The 17,425-nt window shown below is 44.2% G+C and overlaps 1 protein-coding gene across 5 annotated transcripts in view; it reads right to left on the bottom strand.

The window, feature by feature from the left end:
• The window catches only part of LOC132816539 (PI-PLC X domain-containing protein 1-like), a 27,387-nt gene extending 9,962 nt beyond the window's left edge, over window positions 1-17,425 (bottom strand). The window contains exons 1-6 of one of the 5 annotated variants that reach the window (XM_060826265.1): window positions 17,057-17,425; window positions 16,844-16,926; window positions 7,850-7,931; window positions 5,937-6,030; window positions 3,505-3,634; window positions 1,174-1,307 (exon numbers count right to left, since the gene is read on the bottom strand). In XM_060826265.1, the coding sequence (XP_060682248.1) occupies window positions 1,174-1,307; window positions 3,505-3,634; window positions 5,937-5,960 (288 nt within the window). In that variant the 5' untranslated portion in view covers window positions 5,961-6,030; window positions 7,850-7,931; window positions 16,844-16,926; window positions 17,057-17,425. Of the gene's footprint in view, window positions 1-1,173; window positions 1,308-3,504; window positions 3,635-5,936; window positions 6,031-7,849; window positions 7,932-8,056; window positions 8,117-16,843; window positions 17,013-17,056 lie in introns of those variants that run through there. The other 4 variants (XM_060826264.1, XM_060826263.1, XM_060826266.1 and 1 more) reach the window with 4 other exon arrangements.

Here is a 17,425-nt window from a genome sequence, read left to right as displayed (position 1 = left end):
GAGAGACAGAATACAGAGCAGAGATGTACTGTTGAGGCTGCATAAGGCTCTGGTCTGAACTCATTTGGAATGTTTAAGCAATTTTGGGCCCCGTATCTAAGGAAGGATGTGCTGGTGTTGGAGGGGATCCAGAGGAGGGTTACAAGAATGATGCCGGAGGTGAAGGTCTTGTTCTATGAGGAGCAGTTGAGGATTCTGGGTCTGTACTCAGTGAAGTTTAGAAAGTTGAGGGGAGATCTCACTGAAACTTACAGAATACCGAGAGGTTTGGACACAGTGGATGTTTCCACTAGTCAGGGAGACTCGGCATAGCCTCAGAGCGAAGGGATGACACTTTAGAATGAAGATGAGGAGGAATTTCTTCAGCCAGAGGGTGATTAATCTGGGGAAATCATTGCCACAGAAGGCCAAGTCATTGAGTGTACTTAAGACAGAGACAGATAGCTTCTTGATTAGTAAGAGGATCAAGTGTTACCGGGAGAAGGCAGGGGAAAGGGGTTGAGAAGCATATCAGCCATGATATGTAGGAACAGTCTCAATAGGCCAATACTGCTCCTATGTTTTATGGTATCTTGAATGCCTACATAAAAGCAAAATACTGTGGATGCCAAACAGCTGGAATAACAGAAAGAGCTGGAAAAACTCAGCAGACCTGTTAGCATCTGTGGAAAGAGAAAGAAAGTTGACATTCCAAAGCCAGTATGGCCCTTCAGCACAACTGAAAGGAGCTGGAAAATGATAGTTTTATGCTGTTAACAAAAGGGAAGGGGGTTAAGTGGAACAGCTGTAAGAATGTCCAAAGCAAAAGATGATTGGAGTGTTAATGGAAGTAAAGGAGAGATATGGATGCAAAATGTACACTAATGATAGATGTGAGTGGTGGAAAATAGATTAACTTTGATACTGCGTGACTGTGCGTGTGTATGTGTCTGTGTATATACGTGAGCACATGCAGGGGGTGGAAGACAGTGTTCATGTGTGGAAGTTGTTGATCTCGGAGTCGAGTCCTGAAGGCTGTAAAGTGCTTAACTGGAAAATGAGGTGCTGTACTTCAGATTTGCTTTGAGTTTTGTTGCAGCACTGCAGCAGGCCTTGAACTGAAATACAAGCAAAAACGTTGCAAATCAGGGTGCAAAGTGGACTGACAAAGCAGTTTGCAAAGTTGGAGTTTACCTGTGTCCTACACCACTTATATATCTCTGGTCGAATTATACAGGGAATTATATGATCCAAATAGTTTAAAATCTTATCTGAAGGTTTGATCGGAGAGGTTAAGTCTAAGCAATAGGTCATCGAGTCATGGCTTCCTAGAAGGAACAAAAGCAGTTCCACTGTTAAAATGTTGTACGATTACTTCAAGTGAATCAACCATACTCCTTGCTTACAATATTTACATTCTATACATGATTACTCAATATAAAACAATAGGTAACATTCACCTGGATTCCTCACTACACCTGATCCAGATGCCTGTCCATCAGCTGTGTCCCCCACTCACAGCCTTCCTTCCACTCTCAACCACTACTCCAAGTTCTTTGGAACTCTCAATGTAAACTACTTCTTTCACTTCCTCCATGACAAATTAAACCCAACTAGTTCCTTTTTCAAATATAGCTACATGACATTTTAAGCAGACATGTGTGGCCAGCCAGGCCTTCCACTGAACATCTAAGGAAACAGATGCACCCTTAGACATGTAGCACTCTGCTGGAGGATCAGTTATGACAGTAGGATTTGAACACTGGAGTCCCTTGATTCTCATTTAATTTGATATAAAGTCATTCATATTACTGTTGTGATCCCAACTGATGGACAAATCAGATCCTAGAGTAAAACCTAGCTTCGTAGACCATAAATTTTATTTTGGCAATTTAGGTACCATAGTGGTCAGTCACTGAACATATTCGCAAGAGGCTGTTAATGTTCTTTTAACAAAATCTATTGATGAATTTTATCCTCAACAACGATACAACCTTAGCGAAGGGTCATAGAGTCTTACAACATGGAAACAGACCCTTCAATCCGACCAATCCATGCCAGACAAAATCCCAAACTAAACCTGTCCCACCTGCTGCTCCAAACCCTTCAATCCAACTTGTCCACACCAAACTAGTTCCACTTGCCTGTGCTTGGCCCATATCATTCCTATCATTCCCTATTCATGAATTTATCCAAAATGTATTTTAAATGTTGTAACTGTACTTGCAACCAGTTCATTCCACACATGAACCACTCTGTGTAAATACACTGCCCCTCCTGTCCTTTTTACAATTTTCCTATCTCACCTTAAAAATATGCTCCCCCACCCAAGGGAAAAGACCCTTGCTATTGACCTTATCAATGCCTCTCATGATTTTATCAACTTCTTTTAAGGTCACCCCTCACCTCCTATACTACAGTAAAAAAGGTCCCAGTCTATCCTTACAACTGAAACTCTCCATTCCCAGCAAAATCCTGGTAAATCTTTCCTGAACCCAATGCAATTTAATAATATCCTTCCTATAGCAGAGCAACCAGAACTGCACACAGTATTCCAGAAGAGGTCTCACCAATGTCCTGTACAACCTCAACATGACAAGCAAGGTCCTATAGTCAAAGGAGTGAGTAGTGAAGGCAAGCATGCTAAATGCCTTCTGAACCACCCTGTATACCTATGATGCAAATTTCAAAGAATTAAGCACCTGAACCTCTAGGTCTGTCTGTTCTACAAAATTAGCCACAGCCATAACATTAATTGTATAAGTCCTGCCCTTGTTTTACCAATATGCAATACCCTCGCATTTATCCAAATTCATTACCCTCGCATTTATCCATCTGCCACTCGTCAGCCCATTGTTCCAGATCTCTTTGTAGTCTTAGAAAACCGTTCCAATATACCACAAATTTTGGTGTCATCCACAAACTTGCTAACCGTGCCTTCCACATTTTCATTCTTATCTCAGGAAAGATATTATTGCTATAGAGGGAATGCAACCAAGGAATGCAGCAGACTTGTTCCCAGGATGGCAGGACTGTTCTTTGAAGAGAGCTTGGGCACACTTGGTCTGTATTCTCTTAGAGTTTCAAAGAATGAGAGGTGATTTCATTGAAAACAACAAAATGCTTAAAAAGGGATAGAGAGGGCAGATGCAGGTCAAATGTTTCCCCTTGTTAGGGAGACTAGAACTTCCCTTTGTTTAAAATTTAAAAATAAAAAGGTATGCCACTTAGGGTTTGAGATGTGGAGAATTGTTTTTCACTCAGAGGGGTGTGAACCTTTGGAGCTCTCTACAGAGCAGCCTCTGAAAGCTCAATCTTTGATTAATGTTTTAGGTAACAACGGATAGATGTTTGATTACCAGTGGCATACAGATTTTGGGATGGGTTGAGTAAAAGAAATTGTTTGCTCAGCCATGTTTATCTTAAATGTCTGGGCAGTCTCGATGGGCTGAATGGCCTGCTCCTGTTCTATTCCATTCCGACTGGCCACATAAGACGACGTTGGGATGAACCACTCATCATTACCTGGAATCGCCAGATTGCACAGTGACTCGTCCCATAGCTTTTCTGGTAAGTCTGACATCCAATGGGCAAACTGATTCTGAAGAAGACTTGAAAATGATATCTGTTCCTTTCTCCTTGAATCTGTCGTTTTCTACAGAATTTTGCAAAGGAGACATCAGTTACATGTGATGTTATTACCTCAGAGACTGAAGCATCAATTATATTCAAAATATGGAGCACATAGGCGATTGTCCCTAACCTGGCAAGTCACAAAAAAAACGGTATCATCTGGAGGCTAGAGTCTGATCTCCATGCAAAAATAATTCCTCATTTTTTATAGGATATGGGCATCACTGATAAGACCAGCAACTGCTGACTATCCCAAGACATCCTTGAACTGATTACCGTTTTAAGCTATTTCTGAGGGCAATTAAGTATCAACCACATTGTTGTGGGTTTGGAGTCAGAGCAGATAAGGATAGTAGATTTCCTTCCCTAAAGGACATTGGTGAGCCAGACAAAGATCTACAATAGTTACATGATCACCATTAGACTAGCTTTTAATTCTAGCACTTTTTTCAGTGAGTTCTAAGTTTCACTCTTTGCCATGGTAGGATTTGAACCCAGGTCCTTAGAACATTAGTCTGTGTCTCTAGCTTATTTAGTCCAGTGATATTACTACCACCTACCAACTATGTAACACCACCCTCAGATATCCTGTGGATGACACAAGAGAGAAAGTGGCTTTACTTCTTAATCTGCTACACATCTTTATGTCCATTTAACACCTACTTTCATTTCAGACTTTGGGAACCTTTTGCACTCATCAAACTAAAAGGAAACTCATGGGGGAAGTTGGTGAGCAGAAACAGAACCATTAAAAATTCCAGCATACATTGTCAGAAACTCCCAATCACAGATGCAGAGTAAAGTTCCCACTACCCTCCACTTCCTGGACATCTCTGTCCCCATCAATGATGACCAATTCAACACGGCTATCTTCTACAAACCCACCAACTCCCACAGCTACTTGGACTACACCTCCACCCACCCTGCCTCCTGTAAAAATGCTATCCCTTATTCCCAATTCTTCTGCCTCCGCCACATCTGCTCCCAGGAAAACCAGTTCCACCACAGAGGGCCTCCTTCTTCAAAGATCGCAATTTCCTCTCCCACTTTCCACACCTTCACCCTTAAACCCCACCTTCCAAGCGCAACAAGGACAGAAACCCCCGGTCCTCACCTTCCACTGCACCAATCTCCAGCTACATCGCATCATCCTCCGACATTCCACCATTCCAGACCCCACCACCAGAGATATAATTCCCTCCCACCCCTATCTGCATTCCTTAAAGACCATTCCCTCTACAACTCTCTTGTCAGGTCTATGACCCCACCAGTCCACGCTCCCCTCCTGACACTGCACGAATTGCAAAACCTGCACTCACATCTCCCCACAAAGCCCCAAAGGAGCCTTCCACATCCATCAGAGATTTACCTGCACTTACACACATGTCATTTACTATATTCGTTGCTTCCGATGCAGGCTCCTCTACACTGGGGAGACACGACACCTACTTGCAGAATGCTTGAGAGAACATCTCCGAGACACAAGCACAAAGCAACCGCACTGCCCCATTGCCAAACACTTTAACTCCCCCTCCCACTCCACCAAGGACATGCAGGTGCTTGGTCTCATCTATTACCAAACCCTAACCACATGACGCCTGGCGGAAGAACACCTCACCTTCCACTTTGGGACCTTCCAACCACACAGGATTAATGTGGATTTCAGTTTCCTCATTTTTCCCTCCCCCTACCTTATCCCAGATCCAACCTTCCAACTAAATACTGCCCATATGACCTGTCCATCGTCCTTCCTACCTACCTGCTCCACCCTCCTTGCCAACCTATCACCATTACCCCCACCTTCATCTATCTATCCTCCCTCTCAGCTACCTTCCCCCCAGCCCCACTCCACTAATATTTATCTCTTTACCCTGTTGCTCACAAGCCTCATTCCTGATGAAGGTCTTATGCCGGAAATGTTGATTCTCCTGCTCCTCAGATGCTACCTAACTTGCTGTACTTTTCCAGCACCACACTCTCAACTCCTTCTTAAAGTTCCATCTATCCTACTGAACAATGTGCCTCGGGACATTCATACCAAGATACACTCTCTCTCCCGTACTTCCCCCACACATGCTGTGATCTCTGAATAAAACAGAGTCCCAAACTGAGGACAGTGTTTTTCCTTTGCTCTGAGCCCACGTTCATTAAGAATGACTCAGCAAATTCTGCTTGAACAGGACAACCCAATCCAAATGCAGGAAGAACCGGATTTAAACCCAAGTTCACTGAAAACTGATAGGCCCCTGTACATCCTGAAACCTACAGTACTATCCAACAATGACCGAGTCAGCCCATTTTAAAGAAGTAGAGTTAGCAAGTACCTTGGTTATAGATGTGTGCGCCATGCTGGGTGTAATTCATCGTCCAGTGAGTGTTTCCACTCAGTTTCCCCAACTGCAGCGGCTCAGAAAGTACCTGAAAACATAAGATGTAATGTCATGAGGTCATAATGATTTCAACAGCAGAATTATGCAAATCAAGCTATCACACCTTATAGTAATTTTAACTCCCTAATAATGAATGGGTTTGGGTCAAGTGCAAAGTTAACATTTCAAACCCAAATCCAATTCAGCTTGCTTCCAGTTTAATGGAAACAAGACATGGGCAAGTGGCCAATCTACTATCAGGAAGTGAGTCAGGCATGAAATACATTTAAGGAGGTTGCATGGCTCCATTTTAATATGCTTTCTATTTTTTAATGAATGCTGTCTGGGTTTCACTGCCTTTGGAAATTCCAGAGGTAAAAGGATGTGAGGCAGGATGGATCCATTAAGTCAAATAGTTTTACAGCGCTGCTTGTGGGCTAACAGGTACAGGAGAAAGTGAGGACTGCAGATGCTGGAGACCAGAGTTGAAAAGTGAGGTGCTGGAAACGCGCAGCAGGCCAGGCAGCATCCGAGGAGCAGGAGAATCGACGTTTTGGGCATAAGCCCTTCTTCAGGAATGAGGCTAACAGGTACAGGAAGCTATCCAATGACACTCCCATCAATCTAGGAGAAAGTGAGAACTGCAAATGCTGGAGATCAGAGTCAAGAGTGTGGTGCTGGAAAAGCACAGCAGGTCAGGCAGCATCCTAGAAGCAGGAGAATCGACATTTCGGACATAGGGTTTTTTCCTGAAATGTTGATTTTCCTGTACCTCGGATGCTGCCTGACCTGCTGTGCTTTTCCAGCACTACACTCTCGACCCCCATCAATCTGTTTGATTTCCAACCTTACAATATCTCCAACCACTTGCGACCATATTCTTATCCTCCAAAAATGTTTTGCCTACTCAAACTATCCTCCCAGCCTCTGTTTTCCTCCCACCACTCCAAACCAAACTGCTCCTCTAGCCCTTTCAAAGCTTTGTCTTTCTTGCTGGAAAAGCAGCCACTCTGTCAACCTGGATGGCTGCAGCAAGGGAACAGTAGAGAGAAAAAAAATAAAATCCCCGTATTTCCAGGTTTCCCCATATACAATCTTGATCTAAGCACACAGCTCAGTAAACATAAGGACCCTGGTTTTCCATTACGATCTTCATTAGTATAGATCCAGCATTCCTCTCAAAAGAAACAAACATTCATTGCTGGAAAGGCTCAGCAGGTCTGGCAGCATCTGGAAAGAAATCAGAGTGAACATTTTGACCCTTCCTCAGAACTAGCTAGGAAAATATTGGTTTTTATGAAGGAAACACGGTGTGGGTGGTGGGTAAGGAGTAAACGGTGTGTGGAAATGGAGCCGAAAGAGAGAGCAGAACAGTGGACAGACAAAGGAGTGCATTACGATCAGCCTGGGAGGGTGAATAACTATTAGTGGACACTTAGTAGCTAATGATGAGTGGTGTATAATGATCTCCATATGATAACAAGGTCTGGTGTGTGGGGATTAGGGTAAGGGCATGGGAGAAGGTGCCTTAAGCCCTTAAACTGTTGAACACAATATTGAGTCCGGAAGACCATAGGGTTCCCGTGTGGAAAATGAGGTGCAGTTCTTCCAGATTTTTCTCACTCACTCTTTATACTGAGAAGGTCTTGCAGGTTTAGAATTTCCATAAACACTGGCTGATGACAATCTCACCTGTCTTCTCAAAACACACAAAAAGGCCTACATTCTGAACTTCAAACTTTAATGGGAAAGAAATTGATTGTTTTTGGGATGAGAGGGGACGAGTAGAATGGAATACAGCATGAACAATAACTAAACAACAAAGAGGACAATGAGGAAACAGCTCATTTCAACATCTGAAAAATTACCTTGTACAAGTGACTGTGAGAGGCGTACTGTCACATCAAGTGTTCACAGTTTTTTCCAGATAGGGATAAATCAGCAGTCAGTCTGTTAATGTATGAAATTTCACATTGTTATCCTGAATAGGTTTTTGTCAAAACTTGAGGAAATTCCACTGTCACAAATTAGCAAGAGTTACAATCGCAAATTCTAAATATTTGCATGTTACATACTGTGTAGTTTGTGGGGCTGTTCCTACAATGGTTTCCAGGGCTGTGCATTTCCACCATCACTGTACTTTCAGTAAAGTACAGAAAACACCAACAAAAACAAATGACTGTACTTAAGCCAGATGGAACCAGTCTTTCCAGTTTTAGATCTTTTCCTCACTCCTTTCTAGTGCAGCCAGACCATGAATAGAAAACATTAGCTTAAGAATTCTAAGCCAACCACCTGCTCATTATAGATGCGAAAGCCATTCTGACCTGTCTAATTCATCCATGCAGAACACTATCTCATTGCAACAGCCAATTGTTTCTTAACTGTTTCCAGGGTTCTGGAAGTGTACACGTGCTAAGCAATGTGAGAAAAAAAATTTCCTAAGACAGCCTTAAAACATGGCTTAACTTCCAGTTACTTGCCTTTACAAAGCATACCTTTCTCACGTGATCCTGACGTTCTGGTCACTTGTTCCGTTAATACACCATGCTGCTCTCATGCTCACTTTTCTGTCCTTGACCTGCTGCAGTGCTCCAATGAAGTCCAGTGCAAGCTGGACTCGTTTTCCAATTAAGCACTTTTCACAGTGTGAAGTTCCTGAATTTAACATGTGTCCAGAAGACTGTACTCTCTTTCAGCAGAGTTGACCTATATTTTACTATTAACACCATTTTTTATTATCTGCTCTGCATCAATTTCTCTATAACCATTATCATTCTCTTTACCTTTTGTCTTGTAACACCTATGATCTCTAATCTCCTTTGTCCTCTAACCTTTCCCTGACTTTTCCCCCTGTTCTACTTGCTTCTCCCACCTTTTCCACAACATAAAATATATCGCCTTGGCATTCCTCTCACTGAGTCAGAGTCATAAAGTTGTAGAGCTTGGAAACAGACGCTTTTGTCCAAATCATCCACACTGACCACACATCCCAATCTGACCTCGTCCCATTTGCCAGCATTTGACCCATATCCCTCTAGGCCATTCCTATTCATGTATAATGTATCATGTAATCATACCAGCATCCTCTGGGCAGCTAATTCCATACACGCACCACTCTCTGCATGAAAATGTTGCACCTTAAGTCCCTTTAAATCTTTCTCCTCTCACCTAAAACTTATGCCCTCTAGTTTTCGACTCCCCTACCCTGGGAAAAAGACCTTGGCTATTCACCCTATCCATGCCCCTCATGATTTTATAAATCTCTATAAGGTCACTCCTCAGCCTCTGATTCTTCAGAAAAAAATAGCCCAAGCCTATTCAGCCTCTCCCTATAGCTCAAGCTCTCCAGTCCTTACATCCAATTTTACATCCAAACTCTATCACCCCCAATATTTTCCTCTTCCTAAAATTTCCTATCCCTTCCCCCTACCATGGCTTCTCCAGCCTTGCCCTGAAGCCAGGTTTTTCTCAGGTTGTTATTTCCCTGCATTCACAAATTCTGCTTTCTTTAATACCCAGAAGTGCTATAACACACAACTGTGCGATTTATCCACCACCAAAATCGCTGACTTTTACCCTGTTTTATTTTAACTACTAATCATCACGAGTAAACTCCCATGTAGCCAATTAAATATTTACATGCTCCTTCAATTTGAAAAGCAGAGGAGTTGCTATACTCATCCAGAAGAATCTCCCATTTCAACTGTCAGACCAAATTATGGATGAATACGGGCGGTTTATGATTCTTAAAGCTTTAATACATGGAGAGGAGTATGGGATTTTGAATGTATAGTGCCCCCAGCACATTCCCTCAAACCTTTAACGGATGTACCTTCCAGGTTGATGGCCCTTGGGGTGCGTCATACAGTTATAGGGAGACACATTAATGGACTTATTGGCCCTGAAGTGGACAGGATGCCTAGAGGCCTTGCAGGTATGTCCCTGCAATCCAGGCAGTTAGTGGACCCGAATAGGGATTTGGGTTGGTGGATATGTAGAGTCGTCTTCACCCCAAAGGTAGGGATTTCACCTTTTTCTCTAACCCACGTAAGTGCTATACCAGAATTGACATGCTTTTTGTCCCATCGACCTTTTTGAATTCGGTGCTATCTTGCGGAATCATAGCCGTTTCCGATTATGCAGCTGTGGACATGGAGGTCGAGGCTGGTGGTAGTGGGACAGGCTTGTAGCACTGGCGCATGGATCTTTTCCTATTGAGGGATAGCAAGTTGAAAGGGTATATTTCGCAGGAATTTAAAACCTTTTGGGACATTAACTTGGGTACGGCCAGAAATCAGTCAGTGCTCTGGGAGACTAGGTAAAAACAATTACTGCAGTTGCTGGAAACCAGATTCTGGATTAGTGGTGCTGGAAGAGCACTGGCCAAGGCCTATACAAGAGGTTTGATTATTTCTTACTTGGCAACCTGGAAGCAGCAGAAGGGAGAGCAGCAGCATTTGCTGGAGGCACACCTGAAGCACAACTAGCTGATGAAGGAGCAGCGCTCCAAAAGCTAGTGCTTCCAATTAAACCTGTTGGACTATAACCTGACGTTGTGTGATTTTTTAACTTCCAACAGCCTACTTTGACAGACTGGAACCAAATTGCAGTGGATTACAGCCCTCAGGGCTACTTTGAATGCTGCACTCACCCAGACAGCAAAGAGGGAAATCTCTTTTGTGAAACAGAGGTTATTTGAGTACGGTGATAAACCGGTTGGATATCTCATGTAACAGGGGCAGAAAGAAGAATGCCCCCAAGCTATCACATCCATCAGAGAGAGTGCTCATACTCTTACTTGCGATGTCAATAAGATTAACGCAGCATTTAGGAAGTTCTACTCTGAGCTGTACCAGTCGGAGGGCTGTGAGGACAGATTGGCAAAGATGGTGGAACATGTATGGAATGAGCTGCCAGAGGAAGTAGTGGAGGCTGGTACAATTGCAACATTTAAGAGACATTTGGATGGGTAAATGAATAGGAAGGGTTTGGAGGAATATGGGCTGGGTGCTGGCAGGTCGGACTAGATTGGGTTGGGATATCTGGTGGGTATGGAAAGGTTGGACCGAAGGGTCTGTTTCCATGCTGTACATCTTTATGACTCTATGAAGTCCTTTTTTAAGGCCCTCGACCTTCCAGGTGTAACTTCAGACCAGGCGTCCTTTTTGAATGCCCCCCTGACAACCCAAGAAATACAGGAGGTGGTGAGGCAGCTCCAGAGTGGTAAAACGCCTGGGCCAGACGGATTTCAGAGTTTTAGAAGGAGTTTATCGACACGCTGGCCGGGCCGCTATTGAACATGTACAACCACACATACAATCAGTACTGCCTGCCATCCTCTCTGAGAGAAGCAATTATTTCTCTTATTCTCAAGAAAAGGAAAGCCCCAGAGGATTGCACTTCATACAGGCCTATATCGTTAATGAATTTGGATTTTAAAATTCTGTCGAAAATGCTGACGTTGAGGTTGGAGGTGGTTTTGCCCTTCATTGTAAAGGAGGACCAGACAGGCTTTATTAAGGGTCATAGGTCTACTAATAATATTAGAAGAGTAGCAACTATGGTCCAGGTTTGCCAGCAAGGGTCGATTCTGGGCTTGGTAGTCTCCCTGGATGCAGAGAAAGCATTTGACTGGGTGAAGTGGCAGTACCTCTTTTATGTACTTGAGCGGTTTGATCTTGGAGGGTTTTTTGCCAGGTGGATGGCAGTGTTATCTAGTGACCTGAAAGCAGCAGTTCTTACTCATAGCATAAGGTCGGATAATTTTAGTATCGGCAGAGGCAGCCGATAAGGGTGCCCTGTCTCGCTACTATTATTTACATTGGTGATTGAGCCACTGTTGGAGGCCTTCCGGAGGGATCCCAACATAATTGCCCCAAGGGTAGAATCAGGTAGGCGTAAGATCACCCTTTATGCAGATGGCGTTCTTCTCTTTTTAACTGAACCGATGACATCTGTGCCCTGTTTAATACAAGTGATTAATCTATTTGGTTTATTTGCGGGGTATAAAATTAAATTTATGAAATCGGAGGCCATGCCTGTGGGGAGGCCTTACTAGAATATCTGATCTTGGAGATGGAACTCATTTCCCTTTCAGGTGGTCACAGAGAGGTTTCTTGTACTTAGACATCTTTATCACCCCGGCCTTCGATTGATTATATAAAGCTAACTTTGTGCCGTTGCTGGAGAAGATAAGGCAGGACCTTCGGCACTGGGAGGATCTTCCGATATCTTGGTTGGGGAGAATAGCTCTGGTCAAAATGAATGTTTTTTCTTCCTTATTATACATCATGCAAACGCTCCCTTTGGTGCTGCCTTGGCAAGCACTACAAAGGCTTTACAGTTAGCTCAGATCTTTCATCTGGCATCATAGGCAGCCTCTTTTTAAGGTGGCCAAATTGCAGCATCCGCAGGGGATGGGAGGTTTGGATTTCCAGGATTTTAAGGAATATCAATTGAGTTCCTTACTATCCTATGTGGCTGACTGGCCTGTCAGGACCTGCCGTCAATCTGGTTGGACTCGATACCTCCCAGACAAAATGCCCCCTCATCAATTTGTTGTTTGTGAACAAGATGAGGACTGTTATGGACCATTGCAGAAATCCTATTGTCCTTAACACTGTTAAAGCATGGAGAATGATGAGGCAAGGTGAGGGCAACTTAAAAACTTCCCCTTTCACTCCCATAGTGGGAATGTTAGGATTCCAGCCGGGGTCAATGGACTCTGGCTTTAAACTCTGGGAGTCTAGAGAAGTCTCCTGTTTGGGAGATTTATTTGACGGGGAGGTCATGATGTCTTTCGAGCAGCTGAGTCAGAAATATGAGCTATCTCGGAGGGACCTCTTTCATTACTTACAGGTTAGGGATTCATACAGAAAAAGACTCCCTATATGTGGGAGATGGAGAGGAGTGTGCTTTGGTCTACGGGCGCTCTCTCGGTCAGTACCCTCTATCACTTGTTAGGAGGCAATGTTTCAAAGGACATTGAACAGGTGTGTGGAATCTGAACTCAAGACTTGAGGGTGGAAATCTCGTCAGAGGCATGGGAGGACACAAGGAAGATTTCGATTTGTAACAGGACACAGGCTATGCAACTGAAGGTACTTCATAGGCGTCATTCGGCACCAGGGCAGCTTGCAAAATTTAAGACAGGAGCGTCCCCAGTGTGCCCCAAGTGTAAAACAGATGTTAGCACTCTTACTCATTGCTTGTGGTCATGCCCCAAGTTTCATCAGTATTGGGGTGCCACAGCGAGTGTTTTGGAAGGGGTCTTGGGAACTGAGGTTAAGGTGGATCCAGTGTCCCTCCTTTTAGGCTTGCCAAATTTCCCTTCTTTGGACGCGCATGGGAAGAAACTGTTCAATGTTCTTTCTTTCTGTACGAAGAAGAATATTATAATGAGCTGGGTGTTGGAGAATCCCCCAGGACTCTCAGGGTGACATAATTTGGAGATGTCGGTGTTGGACTCGGGTGTACAAAGTTAAAAATCACACAACACCAGGTTATAGTCCAACAAGTTTAATTGGAAGCACACTAGCTTTCAGAGCATCGCTTCTTCATCGGGTGATTGTGGAGGGCTCAAATCTAAGGCACAGAATTTATAGCAAAAATTTACAGTGTGATGTAACTGAAATTATAATATATTATCTAGCGAACACCCATTGTTACAGCTAAGCTGAAAATGCAACTTTTAAAAAAAAGGTTTTGTGATTTACACATGAAGGAAGTGAAACTATCATGGTATTCGAACAGATGAAAGACTCACAGACCATCAAGGTATTTTCAATGTATAATTTCAGTTACATCACACTGTAAATTTTTGCTATAAATTCTGTGCCTTAGCTTTGTGCCCTCCACAACCACCTGCTGAAGGAGCGGCGCTCTGAAAGCTAGTGTGCTTCCAATTAAACCTGTTGGACTATAACCTGGTGTTGTGTGATTTTTAACAGGGTGACATAGATTAGTTTTGGAGCACATCCCCCTGGACTTCCTTAAGAGTATGGTGCACCCAGAAAACAGAACTGTTTTAAAGAACTGAATTATACAGACGGAGACTTGTCAGCTATATTGATCAGGGCCTTTGTGTGGGCATGAGTGCTATGCTTGGCGGTCCGGGGGGCCCTGGGAGGAAGAATCCTCCACAAATACGGGTTTGCCTACTGATGCTCCTGGTGGTGGGGAGCTTTGGTGGGATTGCATTGAGTGTGGTAACCTAACTGAATGTAGTTTAATTTACCTTGGTTTAATTTAGTTTTTCTTTTTAGTTATTTATTGAATTGTAGTTTTTGTAAGTTTTTTCTCTTTCCTCAGTGGTTTGTGGAATAGAGTAGTAGTTTGTTTACTGTTATTGTCGTTATATAATAAGGTTGTTATACTATGTTGTAAAAAAATTAAAATGATTAGATTAGATTTCCTACAATATGAAAACAGGCCCTTCGGCCCAACAAGTCCACACCGACCCTCCGAACAGCAACCCACCCAGACCCATTCCTCTATCCTATATTTATCTCTGACTCATGCAACTAACATTATGGGCAATTTAGCATGACCAATTCACCTGACCTACACATCTTTCATTTGTGGGAGGAAACCCATGCAGACACGCAGAGAACGTGCAAACTTCACACAGTCGCCTGAGGTGAGAATTGAACCGGGGTTCCTGGCACTGTGAGCAACCAGTGAGCCACTGCACTGCCCACCTTTATTTTCAATAAAAATATGTACAAGCAAAGCCCATTATGGCCAATGAAAACACATACTGTTCTTTAAACTTCATTCCCACTGAACAGCTATTATTATTAATTCACAAATGCAAATCTTCAAAGTCAAGTGATGGCCTTTTCATTTGCTGAGTTTAGAGTAATCAGTCTGCCACTTAGATTGTAGAGAGGACAGTCCTCACAGGCATGTGTCAGATTATTTGTGTCTTTATCCACCAGAGCAAGGGGTTTGTACTGAGATCACTTTGCTGAACATCTAATTTGGCTGGCACCATATGTAAATCCTTTCTCCATGACTTGGTGCAGACCATTTGTGTCGAACCTCCCTCTGCGCTACCATGCCTTCAGTCTGAACTGGTGGCCGAAAGTATGCAAACAGGTGGAGATGTATCTTCTACCTCAGTGTTGCGTTTCTCTCATACTTCACCCTTCTACTTGACCAGGTGTTAGTTCTTGGCTGTCTCTCCACCGCAAACAAATTGCCTTTTTTTAAAGGGACTGAAAATGTGTTGCTGGAAAAGCGCAGCAGGTCAGGCGGCATCCAAGGAAGAGGAGTTTCGACGTTTCAGGCATAAGCCCTTCTTCAGGAATGAGGAAAGTGTGTCCAGCAGGCTAAGATAAAAGGTAGGGAGGAGGGACTTGGGGGAGGGGCATTGGAGATGCGATAGGTGGAAGGAGGTCAAGGTGAGGGTGCTAGGCCGGAGTGGGGGTGGAGGCTGAGAGGTCAGGAAGAAGATTGCAGGTTAGGAAGGCGGTGCTGAGTTCGAGGGATTTGACTGAGACAAGGTGGAAGGAGGGGAAATGAGGAAACTGGAGAAATCTGAGTTCATCCCTTGTGGTTGGAGGGTTCCCAGGCGGAAGATGAGGCGCTCTTCCTTCAACCGTCGTGTTGTTATGGTCTGGCGATGGAGGAGTCCAAGGACCTGCATGTCCTCGGTGGAGTGGGAGGGGGAGTTAAAGTGTTGAGCCACGGGGTGGTTGGGTTGGTTGGTCCGGGAGTCCCAGAGGTGTTCTCTGAAACGTTCCGCAAGTAGGTGGCCTGTCTCCCCAATATAGAGGAGGCCACATCGGGTGCAGCGGATGCAATAGATGACGTGTGTGGAGGTGCAGGTGAATTTGTGGCGGATCTGAAAGGATCCCTTGGGGCCTTGGAGAGAAGTAAGGGAGGAGGTGTGGGCGCAAGTTTTGCATTTCTTGCGGTTGCAGGGGAAGGTGCCAGGAGTGGAGGTTGGGTTGGTGGGGGGTGTGGACCTGACGAGGGAGTCACGGAGGGAGTGGTCTTTTCGGAATGCTGATAGGGGAGGGGAGGGAAATATATCCCTGGTGGTGGGGTCTGTTTGGAGAATGACCCTTAACAGCTGCCTTTAATCCCATCTTCCAAGGGAAGTCTATGCTAAGGAAGGCTGAGGAGTCTTGAGGATGAATATGAGTGACTCACGAGGGACTCTAAATGAGTGAGTTGACCATTTAAGAGTTCTAAGTTTAGATTAGATTCTCTACGGTGTGGAAACAGGCCCTTCAGCCCAACAAGTCCACACTTGATGTGTGAATGGCCAAGGTCTTTGTCCCAGGGTGGGGGAGCCCAAAACTGAGAGAGAAAAGATTTAAAAGGGATCTGAGGGGTAACTTTTTCAAATGGGGGGGGGAATGGTGCGTGAATGGAACGAGGAAGTAGTATAGGCAGATACAATTACAACATTTAAAAGGGATCTGGAGGAGTGCATGAATAGGTAGGATTTAGAGGGGCATCTACCAAACCCTGGCAAATGGGAATGTCTGGCCCGCACGGATGAGTTGGACGAAAGGGATTATTTTCCTGCTGCCTGACTCTTTAACGGGATTCTGAAATCCCACCTCTCTGACTAACCTTTGGCCAACTATCTCCAAATCCCTGTCTGTTAGATCGTGCTGTGTAAAGCTCCCGCGAAGCGCCGTCACCACATTTCATGATGGGCGCTATATAAACGTACGTTCGTGTGGCGTGGATCCCGGAGATTGCGAGAGCGTGCAATCTCGGACCGTGTCCTGCGCGTAACTACCAAAAACAAAACGTGAGATTCTAGGCAGGAGAAAGAAACAAGGGAGGGGAGAATCCTGAATGAACGATGTGCTGAGAGGTGAGAGAATCCTTTTACTCACCAGCTTGGGGAAGAGCCTGTCCTCTGAGAGGTCCTGGCTGCAAGTTCTCCGCCATTTACATCGCTGTGTTTCTGCTGCATATACTGTATATACACAGAAAGCCTGTGAACGCCTCACAGAGGGCTGAGCGCTTATTACCAATTATAATCTGCACACACGTCGTTGTGAATGTAGGTTAAACACATTCTGAATGCCAGCCAGGCTCTGACTCACCGAGAGAGACTATATTGGTGTGTCCATTTCCCAAAAGGAACAGTTTCATTTCTTCAGACCGCATCTGGTTATGCTCCCGGACCGTGGACACAGCAGGCACTCATGTGACTTAGCCAACGTTGTCTATCTCTAGGCTGCAAAGTTAAAAATCATACACCAGGTTATAGTCAAACAGGTTTATTTGGAAGCACAGGCCTTCAAATAAATCTATAACCTGGTGTTGTGTGATTTTAAACTTGGCAAAAGTGAGGACTGCAGGTGCTGGAAATCAGAGTCTAGATTAAGAGTGGTACTGGAAAAGCACAGCAGGTCAGGCAGCATAGGAGGAGCATTCCTGATGAAGGGCTTTTGCCCGAAACGTCGACTTTC

Source organism: Hemiscyllium ocellatum, chromosome 6 (genome assembly GCF_020745735.1).
Source record: "Hemiscyllium ocellatum isolate sHemOce1 chromosome 6, sHemOce1.pat.X.cur, whole genome shotgun sequence".
Lineage (NCBI taxonomy): Eukaryota > Metazoa > Chordata > Chondrichthyes > Orectolobiformes > Hemiscylliidae > Hemiscyllium > Hemiscyllium ocellatum.
Note: the sequence above shows the minus strand (reverse complement) of the source record. Positions and strands in the feature narration are given on the sequence as shown.